This window comes from Macaca nemestrina, chromosome 17, assembly GCF_043159975.1.
Source record: "Macaca nemestrina isolate mMacNem1 chromosome 17, mMacNem.hap1, whole genome shotgun sequence".
NCBI classification, from domain to species: Eukaryota; Metazoa; Chordata; class Mammalia; order Primates; family Cercopithecidae; genus Macaca; species Macaca nemestrina.
In genome coordinates this window covers 58,432,822-58,450,261 of record NC_092141.1, presented here as the reverse complement: position 1 = coordinate 58,450,261, position 17,440 = coordinate 58,432,822, and the positions used below count along the sequence as shown (strand labels likewise).

The window sequence follows — 17,440 nt, the reverse complement described above, 5'->3', positions numbered from 1 at the left end:
ATGTATCCATATGGTGGAATACCTGTCAGTAATGAAAAGGAATTAGTTACATGAGACAGTATGAATAAATCTTAAAATAATTAGGCTGAGTGAAAGAAGCCAGACAAAAAAGGAATATAGACTCTGGCTCTATATAAAATTTTAGAAAACGCGTATTTACCTATGGTGACAGAAAGCAGATCTGTGGTTGCCTGGGGATTGTGTTTGGGATTGAGGCTGGAGGAGGTACTGAAAAGAGTAGGTGTCTTACACCTGTAATACAAGCACTTTGGGAGGCCGAGGTGGGAGGATTGCTTGAGCTCAGTAGTTAAAGACCAGCCTGGGCAACATAGTGAGACGCTGTCTCTGTCTCTCTCCTTTTGTTTTTGAGACAGAGTCTCATGTCATTACCCAGGCTGGAGTGCAGTGGCACGATCTCGGCTCACTGCAGCCTCCACCTCCTGGGTTCAAGTGATTCTCCTGCCTCAGTCTCCCCAGTAACTGGGATTACAGGTGCCTGCTGCCATGCCTGGCTAATTTTTTTTTGTATTTTTAATAGAGATGGGATTTCAACACGTTGGCCAGGCTGGTCTTGAACTCCTGACTTCAGGTGATCTGCCCACCTTGGCCTCCCAAAGTGCTTGAATTACAGGCATGAGCCACCATGTCCAGCTGAAAGTGCATTTTTCTTAACACATCAGTTATACTTTATTGAAGTATAAAAAAAATCTAGGATGAATTAAACCCAAAGAGGCTTTTGTAAATAAAACCAAACAAAAAGATGGATAAAACCACTAATGAACCATGGGGAAAAAAGGAAATAGTTGGGTTTGAAAGAAATCTTAACTGTTTTTTTCCCCCACTCTTCTAAGATTGAAGAATTAGGGTCTGAAGGAAAAGTAGAAGAAGCCCAGGGGATGATGAAATTAGTTGAACAATTAAAAGAAGAGAGAGAACTGCTTAGGTCCACAACCTCGGTAAGTAAACCTTATTTCACGTTATCTCACCTGTCTGTTAACAGTTAGTAGGAACTCATTTTTATCTGAGAACCTTTGAAAATTATTCTGATGTTCTAAACTTAGAGTCAGCACAATTTGTAGGCCACAAGGTCTGTGGCAGCTACTAAGCTCTGCCTTTGTGCAGTATGCAAGCAACTTTAGATAGTACAAGAAACAAACGGGTGTGGTTGTATCCCAATAAAATGTTAGAAAAAGGCCTCCCTGGCTTGCCAATCACTGCCTTAAACCATAAATTTCCATATGAGCCTCGTTTTATTTTCATTTTTGTTGTAATAAATTACTCAGTACATACTTATATCTTTGTTAAAAATTAATACACCCTTAAAATATCTTATTATTTTAATTGAAGAAGAGAATATATGTGTTTCAGATACTATTGATTGCAGAATATAATTGGTCATTGGTTCCTCCATATTGAATAGGATATGTTCAGATTATAGTCAATGTGCTTAGTTCCTTAATTAGTTTTGTGTATGGACATCATATCCCTTGACCCTAAGCAAGGAATGAATTCATACTAAAATAGGTGGCTTTCTGAAAGGTGGTTTAAATTTCGTAAGGTAATGTGTGTGTTGAACATTGAACAGTGGGTCTCAACATTTTTTCTGGGTGATTCAGCAAGTTAGTTGCTGTTGCCTTAAACGTCTCTCTTTAAAAAAAGTTGACCACTTGTAGCCCAGTATTACTGATTTGGGGAAATGGGAAAGAGCAATTCACACACATTAGAAATCTTTTCTAAATGTTGAGTACTTCTTGAGATTTGTTTCTCTTCCTCAGATGTTCTTGTAACTGATTTATCATTTTAGACAATTGAAAGTTTTGCTGCACAAGAAAAACAAATGGAAGTTTGTGAAGTGTGTGGAGCCTTTTTAATAGTAGGAGATGCCCAGTCTCGGGTAGATGACCATTTGATGGGAAAACAACACATGGGCTATGCCAAAATTAAAGCTACTGTAGAAGAATTAAAAGTAAGTTTTTTTGTTTGTTTGTTTTGAGGCAAATTCTTGCTCTGTCACCTAGAGTGCAGTGACGTGATCTCAGCTCACTGTCACCTCCACCTCCCAGGTTTAAGCAATTCTCATGCCCCAGCCTCCTGAGTAGCTGGGAGTACAGGCATGTGCCACGAGGCCTGGCTAATTTTTGTTTTTTTGTTTGTTTGTTTTGTTTTTGAGACAATCTCACTTTGTCACCCAGGCTGGAGTACAGTGGCATGATCTCACCACAACCTCCACCTCTGGGGTTCAAGCAATTCTCATGCCTCAGCTTCCCGAGTAGTTGGGATTACAGGCATACACTACCATGCCCGGCTGATTTTTGTGCTTTGTTAATAGAGACGGGGTTTTGCCCTGTTGGCCAGGCTGGTCTTGAACTCCTGCCTCAGGTGATCCGCCCTCCTCAGCCTCCCAAGGTGTTGAGCCACTGCGCTCGGCCAACGTTAAGTTTCTTCTAAAGATACATTTTAGCTATTTAAAAAAAAAAATTATTTTAGCTATAGCTACAGCTTTTAGCTATCACTAGCTATAGATAAAAATAACTATATTTTAATATGGCTTAAATGTGAGTTCCTGTGAATTTTTGCTGTTTATCGAACTATGAAAGCACTTGATTTTCTTAACTCTCGCATGCCAGAAATTTGGGAAGAATATATCCTGAGGATTTAGACAAATAATACCTTGTGTATGTACATGGTGTTGGAATGTCTACATTTCCCTTAAGGGCATCAATTCCATAAGTTGGTCTACAGATTACTTCACATTAGTTGACCATTGTTAGTTACATTTGTATAAGAATCCAACTTGATTTTTCTAGGAGAAGTTAAGGAAAAGAACCGAAGAACCTGATCGTGATGAGCGTCTGAAAAAGGAGAAGCAAGAAAGAGAAGAAAGAGAAAAAGAACGGGAGAGAGAAAGGGAAGAAAGAGAAAGGAAAAGACGAAGGGAAGAGGAAGAAAGAGAAAAAGAAAGGGCTCGTGACAGAGAAAGAAGAAAGAGAAGTCGTTCACGAAGTAGACACTCAAGCCGAACATCAGACAGAAGATGCAGCAGGTCTCGGGACCACAAAAGGTCACGAAGTAGAGAAAGAAGGCGAAGCAGGTATATATGGAACACCTAAGACTGATGTCCAGCTCATAATGAGTGTGCAATAACAATAATAATTACTAGTATTATTCCTCAGAATGGTAGTTGGGAAGCTCTTAAGCATCTTTAAGTGATAGAATGGGTTGTGAGAGCAGAATCAGTGAATAAAATAGTTCCATTTTCGGGGCAAGTTCTGTGCTATTTCCCACCTGTCTAGGAAATTTCACACAATCTTTTTACAGTTAGCATACCTGATGGTCTCTTAAGTGCTTGTCTTACTCATTCCAAGAAATAAAATATGAAATCAGCCATACTGTTTTAATTATAACTACAAATTGAAGAAGAGTCTTAAAGAGCACAACGATAACCATCTTAGCACTATTGGAGATGAATTTAGAAATATTTTCAATAATTTTTAGTTCTTAAGATTTCTTATGTAAATAGTTTGAGAAAAAGGGTAAGTTTTGCTAAGAGTTGTTAATTAATAATATCTACTTTAAGGCCTTTACTCACTGTAATACTGGCTGAAGTTGCCTTTTGGTTTTTTATTAAGAAGTAGAGATCGACGAAGAAGCAGAAGCCATGATCGATCAGAAAGAAAACATAGATCTCGAAGTCGGGATCGAAGAAGATCAAAAAGCCGGGATCGAAAGTCATATAAGCACAGGAGCAAAAGTCGGGACAGAGAACAAGATAGAAAATCCAAGGAGAAAGGTTAGTTTATATGAGAATTCAGTTCATTAAGAAACTGTTTTCACACCCTAATTGCCCCACTCACTTTTCTCCAGACACAGACAAAGATCCATTTCATTCATACTCCTTTTTACTGTGAGGAACGCCATTCAGTAGGAGACAGGCATTCTTTCCCCGTCTCCTACTTAGATTTGTGAAAATGACAGTTTATCTGGTGTTTTGATGCTAAACCGCGTCTTTCAGTTGATAACCTGAAGGTTTTTCATGTAGATTCTTTTAAGTATTATATTAACTTTCAGGGTTATTAGGCATAGGATTATATTACCTTGGTTGTTGGCTACCTTTTTTTTTTTCTTCACACTGCAGTGTTTCATAATGTGTCTTATAAAGTAAGTGTACATTGTTGCATTAGTCTTCATTTGTAGCATTCATTTAAGTTAGTAGTTAACATCTAAGTCCCTGGAAGTTGAATTGCTTATATGTATCTTAACCATGTTTTCAGTGGGATCAACATGCTCTTTCCCCTCTTTTTCTTTTTCTTTTTCTTTTCTTTTCTTTCTTTTTTTTTTTTTTTTTTTTTTTTTTTTTTTTTTTTGTGGCATCCCATTAGCTGATGTACTGTGCTGTTAGCACTTTTAATGGACTTTTTAATTTTGTGTGGAATGTTTTCACAAGAATATTCTCATCTAACTTAGCCTTTATTGGAAGATAATTCTGTTAACCATTAGGCTCTCCTTTCTGAATTTTGTGTTCTCCAGATTCTTTTAGTGTCTTTTATTTTGCACTGAATGAGCTGTTGTGCTTTGCATGGTTTTAGGAATGAGAGAAGGGGCCTATTTCTGATTTTCTCAGCTCTCCTTGTTTCATTTCATTCTACCTGTCTCCATGTTTAATCACCAGCATAATATATGTGCTGCTATTTAGGTTTATTATACTTGTCTTTTTTATACTTGTTGTTTATTATATCCTTCAATAGAACTGTTCTGGTTTTTTGTTTTTGTTTTTCCTCTAGACTCAGCTAGAACTAGCGGCACAAACCATGGATATATTTTTTGGCCTCTGCTTTTGTTTTCTTAAAATAAGCACAGTCTTTTTCTGAAATATTTAACATATATTGGCTTTTTCTGTAATGTGGGAAAATGTTGAAAACTTACTGCCAGACGTGCTAGTGTTTGCCATTCAAGTTGAGAACTCGCTTCTCTGATTCAAAAGGCAATTGCTACAATGGGTTAACTGATTTAACATTAGATTTAAGAATGTTTTACCCAATCTTTTTGCAAGACTTTCTGTGTAATTTATTTTTGGGTTGAGAGGTCAACTCTCAAGAGCCAGGTATGACTGTCAGGTCAAATTAATAATATTTGTCTTGAGAAAGTTTTTAGTTTTACATTTCCTATTGTTAGCTTTAGTTGCTCTATTCTGTGTTATCATTTGTGCCATTTAAAATTGTTGGGTTGATTTTTAGGGATAAAAGCTAGCTAGCCTTCATAACTACTTGAAGTCAAAGTTGAGTAGTAAATGACACTGGCCTGACTCAAAACAGGCATATTTGTGTAATTTCTGGATAGAGCAAAAAGATGTCCAGAGTTGCTTACCTTTAATCCTAAAATTGTAATGATGATGACATGAAATTTAGTAAAGCTTTTTGTTTGTTGTTTTTTCAGACAGGGTCTTACTCTGTCATCCAGGCTGCGTGCAGTGGCACGATCACGGCTCACTGCAGCCTCCACCTCCCTGGCCCAGGTGATCCTCACACCTCAGCCTCCTGGGTGGTTGGGACTATAGGTGTACACTACCATCCTTGGCTAATTTTTTTTTTGGCGGGGGGTGGGGGGTAGAGATGGGGTTTTGCCATGTTGCCCAGTCTGATCTTGATCTCCTGGGTTCAAGCAATCCTCCTGCCTCAGTCTCCTAAAGTGCTGGGGTTATAGGTGTAAGCCACCATGTCTGGCCCCTAGCAAAACTTTTGTTTAAGCAGAATAAGCTGAGTTATGTTTAGATTAGCAACAGACAGGGATTTTCCATGTGAGACTTGGTGGAAAGAGAGAAGATACTGAGAAAACTGTATCAGTCTTGTCTTCCATAATTGGGTATGCTATGATAGAGTTAAACATTGGAATCTCTTTTAGAAGTGATATAATTTATTGGCATTTTGAAAATGCTATGTAAAAATTAATTAAAAATCAGTGTGCAGATGAGTGGATGAAAAAAAAAATACAGAAAAGAAACTACCATGTAGCCATCTAGGTAGCCATCTAGGCACTCTTATAAATGATTGAAGATCTGGACTTTGGAACCAGTTGTGAGCCACAGTGGGCATATAATAATGGCAAATGAGAAAGAGCAAGTTTATTACTCCAGGTGCTATGATAGAAGCAGTTTATCTCACTCCACAAATGAAAAGTGGTTTCTCACACAAAGCTGTCGGCAACCAGTGTAAGGTGCTCTCTTTGTCAAGAGAGTTTCCTTTTTTCATCTATAGCCCTAAAATCCACCACAAATTGTGGATGTCCTTAGGACTATTAAGATCTACCATATTTACATAGGGCAGAAGATAAGATTATTGGACTGACTACTAGTCCTCTACGGGACAACAAGACGACTCTTCCTCATTGAAGCTACCTGTGCACCGGAGAGGCCCATAAGGCACAAAGGGAGGACTTTCCCACAAGGTCAGTTAGAGCCCACTGTCCTGGCATAGTTCTCACAAGTGGACAGACAGACATGAAGCAAGTCTTGCACTTAACTACTTGGACGTGGCTTGTGTATTTTGCAAGTGTTATGGACTAAATATGCTCTTTTACATAAGATCTTCAGTTCTCTTGAGTGGGTGCCCCTCCCATACCATATTTTGTTTTCATTACCATCTCTCTTTCCTAGATATTTGGTGTTGTGTCTTCATAACTGTGCAGAAATTATGTAGAGGGTTCTGTTTCTCTTTAAAATGTCTTTTTGTCTTATTAACTACTCTGCCAGAACAGCTATTCTTAGTAAGGGGAAAAGTAATTTTTCCAGAAAGTTTCTAGTTGACTTGAACATTTTCTGTAGAAATTTTTTGTTGGGGGAATACTTGGAACTGAAAAGGCTAGACTATGCTTGCTCTGTGTACCACTTTTACCTCTAGTCTGAGGTCTTACCCATCCAAAGAATAGTAGAGGAAAAAGTTGTTTACCTTTTTCATTCTTCATTTGCAGCTGAGTTGAATTTTAATTTCTCTTTTAGGAAAAACAACTCTCAGATGGCATATATATGACTTTTCTTAGCAAAGCACAAAAGTTCAGTTGCTTAGATTGGGATTTAAGATCATTTTCTTTCATTAGGCTTATCCTTCTTGGATATTCAAATATATATACACACACACATGTTTTTTGCATTTTAAAATATGTAATTGTATTTTTAAAAACATGCCTGTTATAAACGTTCAACTTTTTCTCACCTTTTGGGGTCACCATTTTTACCCTTCTAACTTAATAATTGAACCTCATGTGAACATAGTTTTGTATGCTGTCTTTTATACCTTTCCCAGTGCTTTTTGATGTTTTTTACCCACAATGAAATTTATTTAAATATTACATTCTGCAATGTGCTTAATAGCTTCTCAGCAATTGAGAGAATTTGCCCACTATTTTACCTTTTGCTTCCTTGAATTCCCCTTCCTGCCTTCTCTCCCATATATTACAAATTTTGTCCCTTTGGTAAATTCACCAAACTGTTGCTTGCAGTCTGTGAGAAATGATTGTCTCTCATCTCTCAGTTGTTTCACTTTTTTTCAAAATCATGTCTTTATTGTATTTTACTTTAAAATCCATGGTCAATGTCTTCTTTTATGGCAGAAAAGAGGGGATCTGATGATAAAAAAAGTAGTGTGAAGTCCGGTAGTCGAGAAAAGCAGAGTGAAGACACAAACACTGAATCGAAGGAAAGTGATACTAAGAATGAGGTCAATGGGACCAGTGAAGACATTAAATCTGAAGGTGACACTCAGTCCAATTAAAACTGATCTGATAAGACCTCAGATCAGACAGAGGTAAGTGTATTGTTTCTCACTTTGATTAGGGCTTTTTGTTACTGTTTGACAGTGCAGCGTAAGTATGCACAGATGAAGATGGAACTAAGCCGAGTAAGAAGACATACAAAAGCCTCTTCTGAAGGAAAAGACAGTGTAGTCCTGCAAAACATTTTGAGGTACATTGTTTTGTCTCAGCTATTTTGTAGCAGACTCGTGCCCCCATTAGTGTGCCTCTTTGGAAATTATTGCCCACATTTGTAATATAGTCGCCATTGAAAAGTTAATTATCCTTTTTTTAGGGATTTTGCTGTCATTTCTTTTTTTTTTTTAATAAAAAGGTTGAACTGTTTTTTTTTTTTTTCTTTTTGGTATTAAGTCCATCTTGTGTTGGTACATTGGCAGAGACATATGCTTTAAAAACTTAAATATTTCGGAGGCACATGTTGGACTACTTTGTTTTAATTAAACTGCTAGTATTTCTTTGTCAAGGATGTTTCTAGTTTTTTGCTTTATTGCCTTGCATTCTAATGCAGTTTGTTCTGTAACTCGAGAGCCAGTAGCATTGGATTGATGGAAGTGTAGGGTTTATGAATTATTGCAGCTGACTACCATACCTCACACAGCGTTGGTGTTGTGAGCGGCCCATGAAAAGCCAAATTAAAAATCAAGGATTCAGTCAAACTAAGCAGGTACTCATGCCAGGTACTCCTTTCTCTACCCACATCCATGTTTGAATGCTATTGCCTGTGATCTTTACGCTTAACTGTTGTGTATCTTTTTTGTTCTTTACAAGAAGTGCAGAGGGGTTTTTTGTGTATTGCGTGAAAACTTACCAAATGTTAACAGAATGGAATTTTTTTTCAACTGTATGTAGGGCTGCAGTGGTGGCCAGAATTAGATATCTTTAAAGAATTTTAAATACAATAAACACTTCATATTATTCGCCTTGTTACACTCAATGCAATTCTCAAGTCTATAAGAGGTATGTGCTTAATATTTCCTACTGTGTAGGAGAATTTGCAGTCAGCCATAGGTATGTAGGAATAGTCACTCACTGGCTGATACATTTAAAGCAGCAGTGTGAATAGCAAGGACAGACACCTTCAGTTTGTGAAATCAAAGAACTGATGCACTATATAGAATGAATTTGGGTTTTTTAAGAACTATTAAAAGTTAGGTACTGTAAGTGTTCTTAAAACCTGTAAACTTCATTCTGTGGGCTAGTGGCGTGGGACAAAATATTCCTAATGAAAGGAAGTACCAATTAGTTTATTTGTTGATGGCATTCCTCTTTTGGGAAAGCAATGTAAGATTATATCTGTGTGTGTCATTCACACGTAGGGAAGCATACACAGGCACATGACTTTAAGAACCACACTGATGCCTTGATAATTAAAAAGAATACAAGCATTCCATATACACATGTTAATTAGCAGTTAGTGACTGGGCCAACACTTTCTCATAAAAATTGGCCTTTTACATGTTGTCTAATTATCATTTTTCCCCAAATTTTGCGTTGTAGGACTACTGTTCGAAGATTTTTGGAAGAATACTGAGAACGGCATAAAGTGAAGATCGACATTTAAAAAATGAGGTGAAAGAAAGCTATAGTGGCATAGAAAAAGTATAAAGCTCAGTTAGTTTTTTTATTATTATTATTATTATTAAAAGTTAATTCAGGACTGATGTGACCTACCAGATTTCAGAACATGTGTTAATAGTATATATGCCACTGAAAACTTAGGTCCTGTATCATACTTTTTTCTTTAAGACTTTTTAAGAAATATTACTTAAACATGTGGCTTGCTCAGTGTTTAATTGCAAGTTTTCATTCTTGGACTTTGAAAACAGGATTAAACGTTAGTATTCGTGTGAATCAGACTAAGTGGGATTTCATTTTTACAACTCTGCTCTACTTAGCCTTTGGATTTAGAAGTAAAAATAAAGTATATCTGACTTTCTGTTACAAAGTTGATTGTCTCTGTCATTGAAAGGTTTTAGTATTAATCTTTTTCTAATAAAGTTATTGACTCTGAACTAGTCCCCTGTTTTAAATACAAGAGTTACACTATCACTAGAGGTGTTGGTGTACAGTTTTATCTAATTTGTTCTGTTTAAGACTAATTTTTATAGAGTTTCTAATGTTTTAAATAATGGTGCTTCAATTTTAGGTGGTTATGAATAAATTTGAATTTTGCTTTTAATAGCAAAGATGTACAGTGAACTAGAATATATTTTTACATCCCTGAGAAATTCCTTTAGTAGAAAATTCCAAGTATCCTTCTGACAAGCACTCTTTAGCTAGCTAGCTATGAAATAATGATGTAGAAAAGCTTTCAAGTGCTAGTTTTTGTTAAGTCCTGTATCAAGATTTCTTCTCACCCGGTCGTGTCAGTTTATAAATGTACTTGTGTATAGGGTGTGTAGTATATATGGCAAGGGTTCCCCCCCCCCCAAATGATTATTTTTGTGTCACATCTAGGAAAACTGGCAGCATGTTTCTATCTATAGCCAGCTTCTTCAACTGTATAAAAGTATTCTCTCCAGCTACGTATATACACACGCACATATATATCATAGCAATTCCTTGTGGTTTATAACTTTCAAATACTGCTATCAGTTTATAGGTAAAGAAACTGAGTGTGTTAAATGATTTGCCCAGGGAGGGTCTTGTGGCTTCATGTTTATGGATTTGCTAGGTCTCTGTCTCATGGTCCACTGCCTAACTGTTAAGACAGTGTGTTGATTCTAATAGGCATGATGAATTGTTAAAAGAATTTACTAAAATCTCTTCCACCAAACTTTGAAAAATAATGAAGCCCCCACTTTAGAGGCTCTGTTGGAAACAATGCTGTGGAGACAGATCCCTCCTGGCTCCCTAGCTGATCCTGGAGATGCAGCAGTAGATGAGTGGGTTATCTCTGAATTTGTAAGAGATGATTCCCATGAGGATTAAGATAAAATGGGAAGTAAAATCTAACAAACACAAAGATAGCTCCCAGGCACTGCTTTGTGTAGTTTGACAAGATTGTGGTTGTAGTAGCAAAGGACTTAAAATCATAGTTTTTAAACCATATTCTGTCCCTAAGTATTAAAAAATCTAGGAAGTTATTAAAATACAAGATTTGTTCTGCTCTGTCTCCTCTAGAATCAACATCTAACTTAAATGAAGTATAATCAATGAGCTCATATGAAAAGGCTTCCTCTATGGACGCTTAGATCTATTAGAACTATTGAAGTTACCTGGGATTTGGGGGCGGTGGGAGGAGGACCTGCCTCCTCAGGGCAGCTATGACTAAGGCCTGGCTTTAGTATGGAGAGAGACCTAGAAGTTGAATTTTATACCCAAAATTGATGTGGCTGAAGAGGAACTGATTCTTGGTAACCATCTCATAAGAATCCAGTATTGAGACCAGTTCAGTAGAAGAAACAAACATTTCTGCCTTGCAGACCAAAAAGTTATTAGTTGGGGAATATATATTTTCTCTTTGGAAAGTCTTTAAGGGGAGCAAACCAGTTTTAATCAGATTGCTTGGGAAGTTTGAAATCTGCAATCAGTTGGTCTTAAAAAAAAACCAACAACTTTATTTTGGAAATTTAAAGACATGCACAAAAGAGGAACACAATATCATTAACCTCTATTAACTCATCACCAACAAGACTCATGACCACTCTTATACTTCATGAGTGATTGTATTTGTATCCACTGTCCCCTATTATTTTTGAGCAAGTCTCAGACACACCATTTAATCTGTAAATAATTCAACATGTAACTCTAAAAGACAAAGACCTCTTAAATAACAGTTCATTAGTATAAAACAAATTGGGTAAACTTTTGTCAGTCATCAAACTATATAGCACTGGTCCAATAGTTTAATTTCCATTGAGCCTTTCAAGAGCACCGACCAGTCTGCTGTTCAAGACATCCTCTCCTCTGGAATGTAGAGATGATACATATCATGCTTCTTTTTGTTAAAACACTTTTTTTCCCCTTCAAACACAGTCCAGTCATTTTTCAGTTTGGGTTGAAACATCCTTCTTGTTTTCTTGATCTTGAGCTTATAATAACCTAGTCATACTGCTCAGCTCAGATATTTTTACCCCCTCTCCTTAGGCATTCTGGTTCCTTAAATATAGTTAGTGTCACAGAGGATAATCAACCTTATTTCCGAGGTCTGAGAACACTTGGACCACATTGGTTGAGCTCAGCCACCTTCTGATTGAAGTTTTCAGAGTTGTAAGAACTGAACATTTTTATGGCGGAAGTTCTCTGAGCCCTCATCCATTCTGTTTTTAAAAATGCATTGCCGATGGGCTATGTGAGTATGTTTTTAAACATGTTATGTGCATGAAACAAAACACCTGAAGTTATTATTATGTATACAATTCTGTGGGATGGGACTTCATTCAGGGTTAGTTTTCAAGTTTGATTTCCTGAGGGATTTTTTAGTTGTTTGTGAAAGAACCCCAGGTCTACTTTTGAAATTTTGTATTATAATTGTAATGTTGCCCATGGTTAAAAAAAAAAGTGTTTAGTGATCTGTCTCCTATTATTCCTCTCCCTCTGTTTTTCCTCTGCAGGAGCTTGCTGCTGTTAACAGTTATTCTTCCAAGTAGTTTCTTTGTGGGGAGATGGGAGGTGGGAGAAAATATAAACATTTATGTATAGATCTTTCAAAATATATGACGGTATACACATATCTTCTGAGTCTTGCTGTTTTTACCTGGTAATATTTAGAAACATTTATTTTGAGATAAAGGAGACAGCACTTTTAAGTTGAACCTGTAGTTTTAAAAAGTACATTTCAAGTAAGCCAAAGCAGAGAAGTAAATGTATTTTTCATTGTTGTATCAGAATTTTGAATTTACTATTTTAAAAATTCAAGAGTTTTGTAGCTGATCTATTTCCTCCCCTCAGCCATCCCAAATAGGTCATTTGTCAACAGATTTAAGAATGTTTAGGAACAACAACTTTGGGAAACGGGAAACAATTTGGCATAAGTGGGTGTGCCATAACCTCTCATAGCCATTCACTCTCGGATACATACCCTAGAGAAACTCTCACACATGTGTACCAGGGGATGGATTTAAGCATTGCGTGTAATAGGAAGAAAAGAAGAAAAAACCTGGGAAGACCCTGAGTGTCCACCAACAGTGCGTTGGATAAATACTGTGGGTATATTCCAACAGTGGAATTCCACAGAAGTGAAACTGAACTGCAGCTCTGTATGTGAACATGGACAAAACTCAACAACAGAAGGATCAAAAAAAGCAAGTCAGAAGAAGACATCACTGTGGTTCCATTTCGATGAAAGTCAAAAACAGGCTGTCAAATACATAATAAAAGGAAACGATTAAGACAACATTTAATGTTAGCCGTTCTGACGGAGGGAGAGGTGATCGTGAGGGCAGAGAGGGGTCTTCAGAGGAACTGGCGAGGGTCTGTTTCTGAAGCCCTGTGGGCATTTTCTTTTTTAAGCTGTATGTTTATGTGCTTTTGTATGTACGATATTTCTTAATAAAATTTTAAAAGAATGGGAAAAAGTCTTGGCGCAGGTAGTTACTAATAGATATATAAGCTGTAGTGTATTTCATAAAACTAACCATCAGTGAGTGACAAATTTAAAGATACTGTTTCTTGAGTGCCCAATTTAAGGTTTTATTTTGTTTGAGACAGGGTCTCACTCTTGTCACCCAGGCTGGAGTGCGGTGGCACGAGCTCAGCTCACTGCAACCTCTGCCTCCAGGGTTCAAGCCATTCTCATGCCTCAGCCTGCCAAGTAGCTGGGATTGATTACAGGTGCGTGCAACCACACCTGGCTCTTTTTTTTTGTATTTTCAGTAGAGACAGGGTTTCACCATGTTGTCCAGGCTGGTCTCAAACTCCTGACCTCAAATGATCAGGCCCACCCCGGCCTCCCAAAGTGCTGGGATTACAGGTATGAGCCACTGTGCCCAGTCTTCAAATTGAGGTCTTAATTGTAGTTCTTAAAAAGCTAGAAATGGCGACAAGAGCAAGACTCCGTCTCAAAAAAAAAAAGCTAGAAACGAGACCTAAATGTATGTTTTCTGTGTGATATCTTATTTTCATCTTAACATAATTTCTACTTGTCTGCCAGCCAGGGAGCTGATGCTTTTGTTTTCCTGTCTAAGCAGCTTCCAAAGAAGCTTTTCTCAGATTTATGCCATTCTGCGAAGGAAAACTGCTGGACTGTGCTGTACTCCTTTCCCTGGCCCAAGTTAGATTGTCACTTCACAGAGGCTGCTGCTTTGGCCTTGTTCTAATTTTAGTAGGGGCACCGTGAACACAAAAATGTTTACTCTTTAAAAAGAGGAGGCCGGGCGCGGTGGCTCAAGCCTGTAATCCCAGCACTTTGGGAGGCCGAGACGGGCGGATCACGAGGTCAGGAGATCGAGACCATCCTGGCGAACACGGTGAAACCCCGTCTCTACTAAAAAATACAAAAAACTAGCCGGGCGAGGCGGCGGGCGCCTGTAGTCCCAGCTACTCGGGAGGCTGAGGCAGGAGAATGGCATAAACCCGGGGGGCGGAGCTTGCAGTGAGCTGAGATCCGGCCACTGCACTCCAGCCCGGGCGACAGAGCCAGACTCCGTCTCAAAAAATAATAATAATAATAAAAAAATAAAAAGAGGAAAGTGATGGAAATTTGAATTGCACTTGCAGATTCATAAGGCTCATATAACTAAGGCCCTACGTCAGTTCACACTAGCCCTGTTACCCCTCAACTATGCCCCAGGTAAAACTTGGATCCCCTCAGTATGAGCATAGGGCTTGGTTGTGAGTTCGTCCAACACACATCCCTGAGTGTTCCTATGTGCTGTGGAGTAACTGATACCTTTGGATACACCAAGGTGCAGCTTCAGCCCCCTCCACTATGGAATCTGTCCTCACTACAGCAGTGGCACCCTCAGGGCCGTGCCTTGTACGTAGGACTTCTGAAAGGGGAGTGGAAAGGGGTAGGGCTGTGAGTTACTAATCACCCTATTAAAAGTGCACAGAGGTTATGAACAACTAAGAATTCTAGGTCATTTCATATTTCAACCTAAATGGTTCTGGGACTTATCAGGATGGCGTTTTGGTAAGGCCATTTTAAAAATCGGTGGAATTGGCCGGGTGCGGTGGCTCACGCTTGTAATCCCAGCACTTTGGGAGGCTGAGGTGGGTGGATCACGAAGTCAGGAGTTCAAGACCAGTCTGGTCAACATAGTGGAACCCCATCTCTACTGAAAATACAAAAAAAAAAAAAAATTACTGGGCATGGTGGCGGGCCCCTGTAGTCCCAGCTGCTTGGGAGACAGGCAGGAGAATCACTTGAACCCAGGAGGCAGAGGTTGCAGTGAGCCAAGATTGCGCCACTGCACTCCAGCCTTGGTGACACAGTAAGACTCTGTCTCTAAATAAATAAATAAAATAAAATCAGTGGAATTGCACCTTACTCAGGGATTAGTTTTTTATAATCAATGCATGAGGTGAAGACTAATCAAATGACTCTTGAAGCTTTTCAAATTTTGTTTTACTGATAATCTGCAGCCTTAAGACTTACTTGTGTTATAGAAAATGAGTTTTGGCTGGGCGTGTTGGCTCACACCTGTAATTTCAGCACTTTGGGAAACTGAAGCAGGCACATCACATGAAGCCAGGAGTTCGAGACTAGCCTGGCCAACATGACAAAACTTTGTCAAAATTTTTTTTAAAACATTAGCTGGGCATGGTGATGCATGCCTGTAATCCCATCTACTTGGGTGGCTGAGGCATGAGAATCACTTGAACCTGCGAGACAGGTTGCACAGTGAGCCGAGATCATGCCGCCGCACTCCAGCCTGGGTGACAGTGATACGCGCCCCCAAAGTTTTTTGTATTTTTTTTCTTTTAAGAGATAGGGTCTTGCTACGTTGCTTAGGCTAAACTCGAACTCCTGGGATTACAGGCGTGAGCCACTGTGCCTGGCCTCAAAGTTAAAAAAAAAATGCAGTTTAGAAGCTGAGCTGCACTCTGCTGAAGTGCTTCTGTCACCTTGTTCCCGGAGGCCACAAATAATGAGCAAGTTGCAGATGGTCTCAAATGACATTTTCTGAATGAAACAGGACACGCTTATTATTATTGGAACCATTTTTCTCTGTTTTGAACAGTTGGGTAAGATAAATCTTGATGTGCTGCCTATGTGTCCACTGCCCTTCATCAAAGTTGAACTACTGAGAAATTGGAGTTGAAGGAACAGTGGCTGACGGCATGTGCTGGGATGCAAGTAAGACATTACGCTTTGGCCATAAGGAGTTTTGGTATTTTATGTATACCTCTCCCACAAGGATTAGAGATGACTTCGTGGTCTAGGAGGAACAGGTATGTAAAGTGACACTGTGGTGTGTGTGAGTAAAAGTGGGTAGATAGGGTCAAGCCATTGCATGAGCCTGTACAAGGTGCAAGCAGAGTTATTAACTAGAATTTGGCAAGGAAGCTGACCTGGAAGGATCCTAGGGAGTATGTTAGGGAGGCACATAGCATGGGATGTGATGACAGCTCACTTTAGACGTATGTGAGGGCACCAGCTGGTGTTTCAGTTTATTTAACAGACCAGTGGTGTGGGCTGTGCCTCGCCTACTCTGTAAGTGGTATGTTAAAAATGGCCTCAAAGGTGTTAATCGTTATTGGCTGGGCATAGTGGCCATGTCTGTAATCCTAGCACTCTGGGAGGCCGAGGTGGGAGGATCACTTGAGCCCAGGAGTTCCAGACCAGCCTGGCCAACATAGTGAGACCTTGTCCTTTTTTTGTTTTTTGAAACGGAGACTCACTCTGTCTCCCAGGCTGGAGTGCAGGCTCATTACAACCTCTACTTTGCAGGTTCAAGCGATTCTCTTGCCTCAGCCTCCTGAGTAACTAGAATTACAGATGTGAGCCACTGTGCCTGGCCAAGACCTCGTCTTAAAAAGTAAAGTTTAAAACATATTTGGACAGATGTGGTGGCTCACACCTGTAATCCCAGCACTTTAGGAGGCCGAGGCGGGCAGATCACTTGAGGTGAGGAGTTCGAGACCAACCTGGCCAACATGGCAAAACCTCGTCTCTACTAAAAATACCAAAGTTAGCCAGGCATTGTGGAGCATGCCTGTAATCCCAGCCACTTGGGAGGCTGAGGCAGGAGAATTGCTTGAAACCGGGAGGTGGAGATTGCAGTGAGCCAAGATCGTGCCATTGCACTCCAGCCTGGGTGACAGTGAGACTCCATCTCAAAAAAAAAAAGGCATTATTTCTCAACTCAGAAATCATGCCATTTTGTAGATGAATTTAAAAAGGTGTAAACAGGAAGTGATAGTATGGGACACGTTTAAAAATGAGGACAATTGGCTGGGCACAGTGGCTTACACCTGTAATCCCAGCACTTTGGGAGGCCAAGAGATCACTTGGGGTCAGTTCGAGGCCATCCTGGCCAACATGGTGAAACCCCATCTCCACTAAAAATACAAAAATTAGCCGGGTGTGGTGGCACATGCCTATAGTCCCAGCAATTCAGGAGGCTGAGGCAGGAGAATCACTTGAACCAAGGAGGCAGAGGTTGCAGTGAGCCGAGATCACGCCACTGCACTCCAGCCTGGATGACAGAGCAAGACTCTTGTCTCAAAAAAAAAAAAAAAAAAAAAGTAA

At 39.2% G+C, this 17,440-nt stretch overlaps 1 protein-coding gene across 9 annotated transcripts in view; it reads left to right on the top strand.

Annotated features, from left to right (window-relative positions):
- The window catches only part of LOC105472393 (LUC7 like 3 pre-mRNA splicing factor), a 30,985-nt gene extending 21,170 nt beyond the window's left edge, over nucleotides 1–9,815 (top strand). For 4 of the 9 annotated variants that reach the window (XM_011725595.3, XM_011725601.3, XM_011725599.3 and 1 more), the window contains 6 exons: nucleotides 852–956; nucleotides 1,805–1,966; nucleotides 2,808–3,091; nucleotides 3,630–3,790; nucleotides 7,603–7,743; nucleotides 7,849–9,815. In XM_011725595.3, the coding sequence (XP_011723897.1) occupies nucleotides 852–956; nucleotides 1,805–1,966; nucleotides 2,808–3,091; nucleotides 3,630–3,790; nucleotides 7,603–7,743; nucleotides 7,849–8,039 (1,044 nt within the window). In that variant the 3' untranslated portion in view covers nucleotides 8,040–9,815. Of the gene's footprint in view, nucleotides 1–851; nucleotides 957–1,804; nucleotides 1,967–2,807; nucleotides 3,092–3,629; nucleotides 3,791–6,315; nucleotides 6,442–7,602; nucleotides 7,797–7,848 lie in introns of those variants that run through there. The other 5 variants (XM_071082954.1, XM_024789937.2, XM_011725598.3 and 2 more) reach the window with 5 other exon arrangements.
- Nucleotides 9,816–17,440: the final 7,625 nt, after the last annotated feature.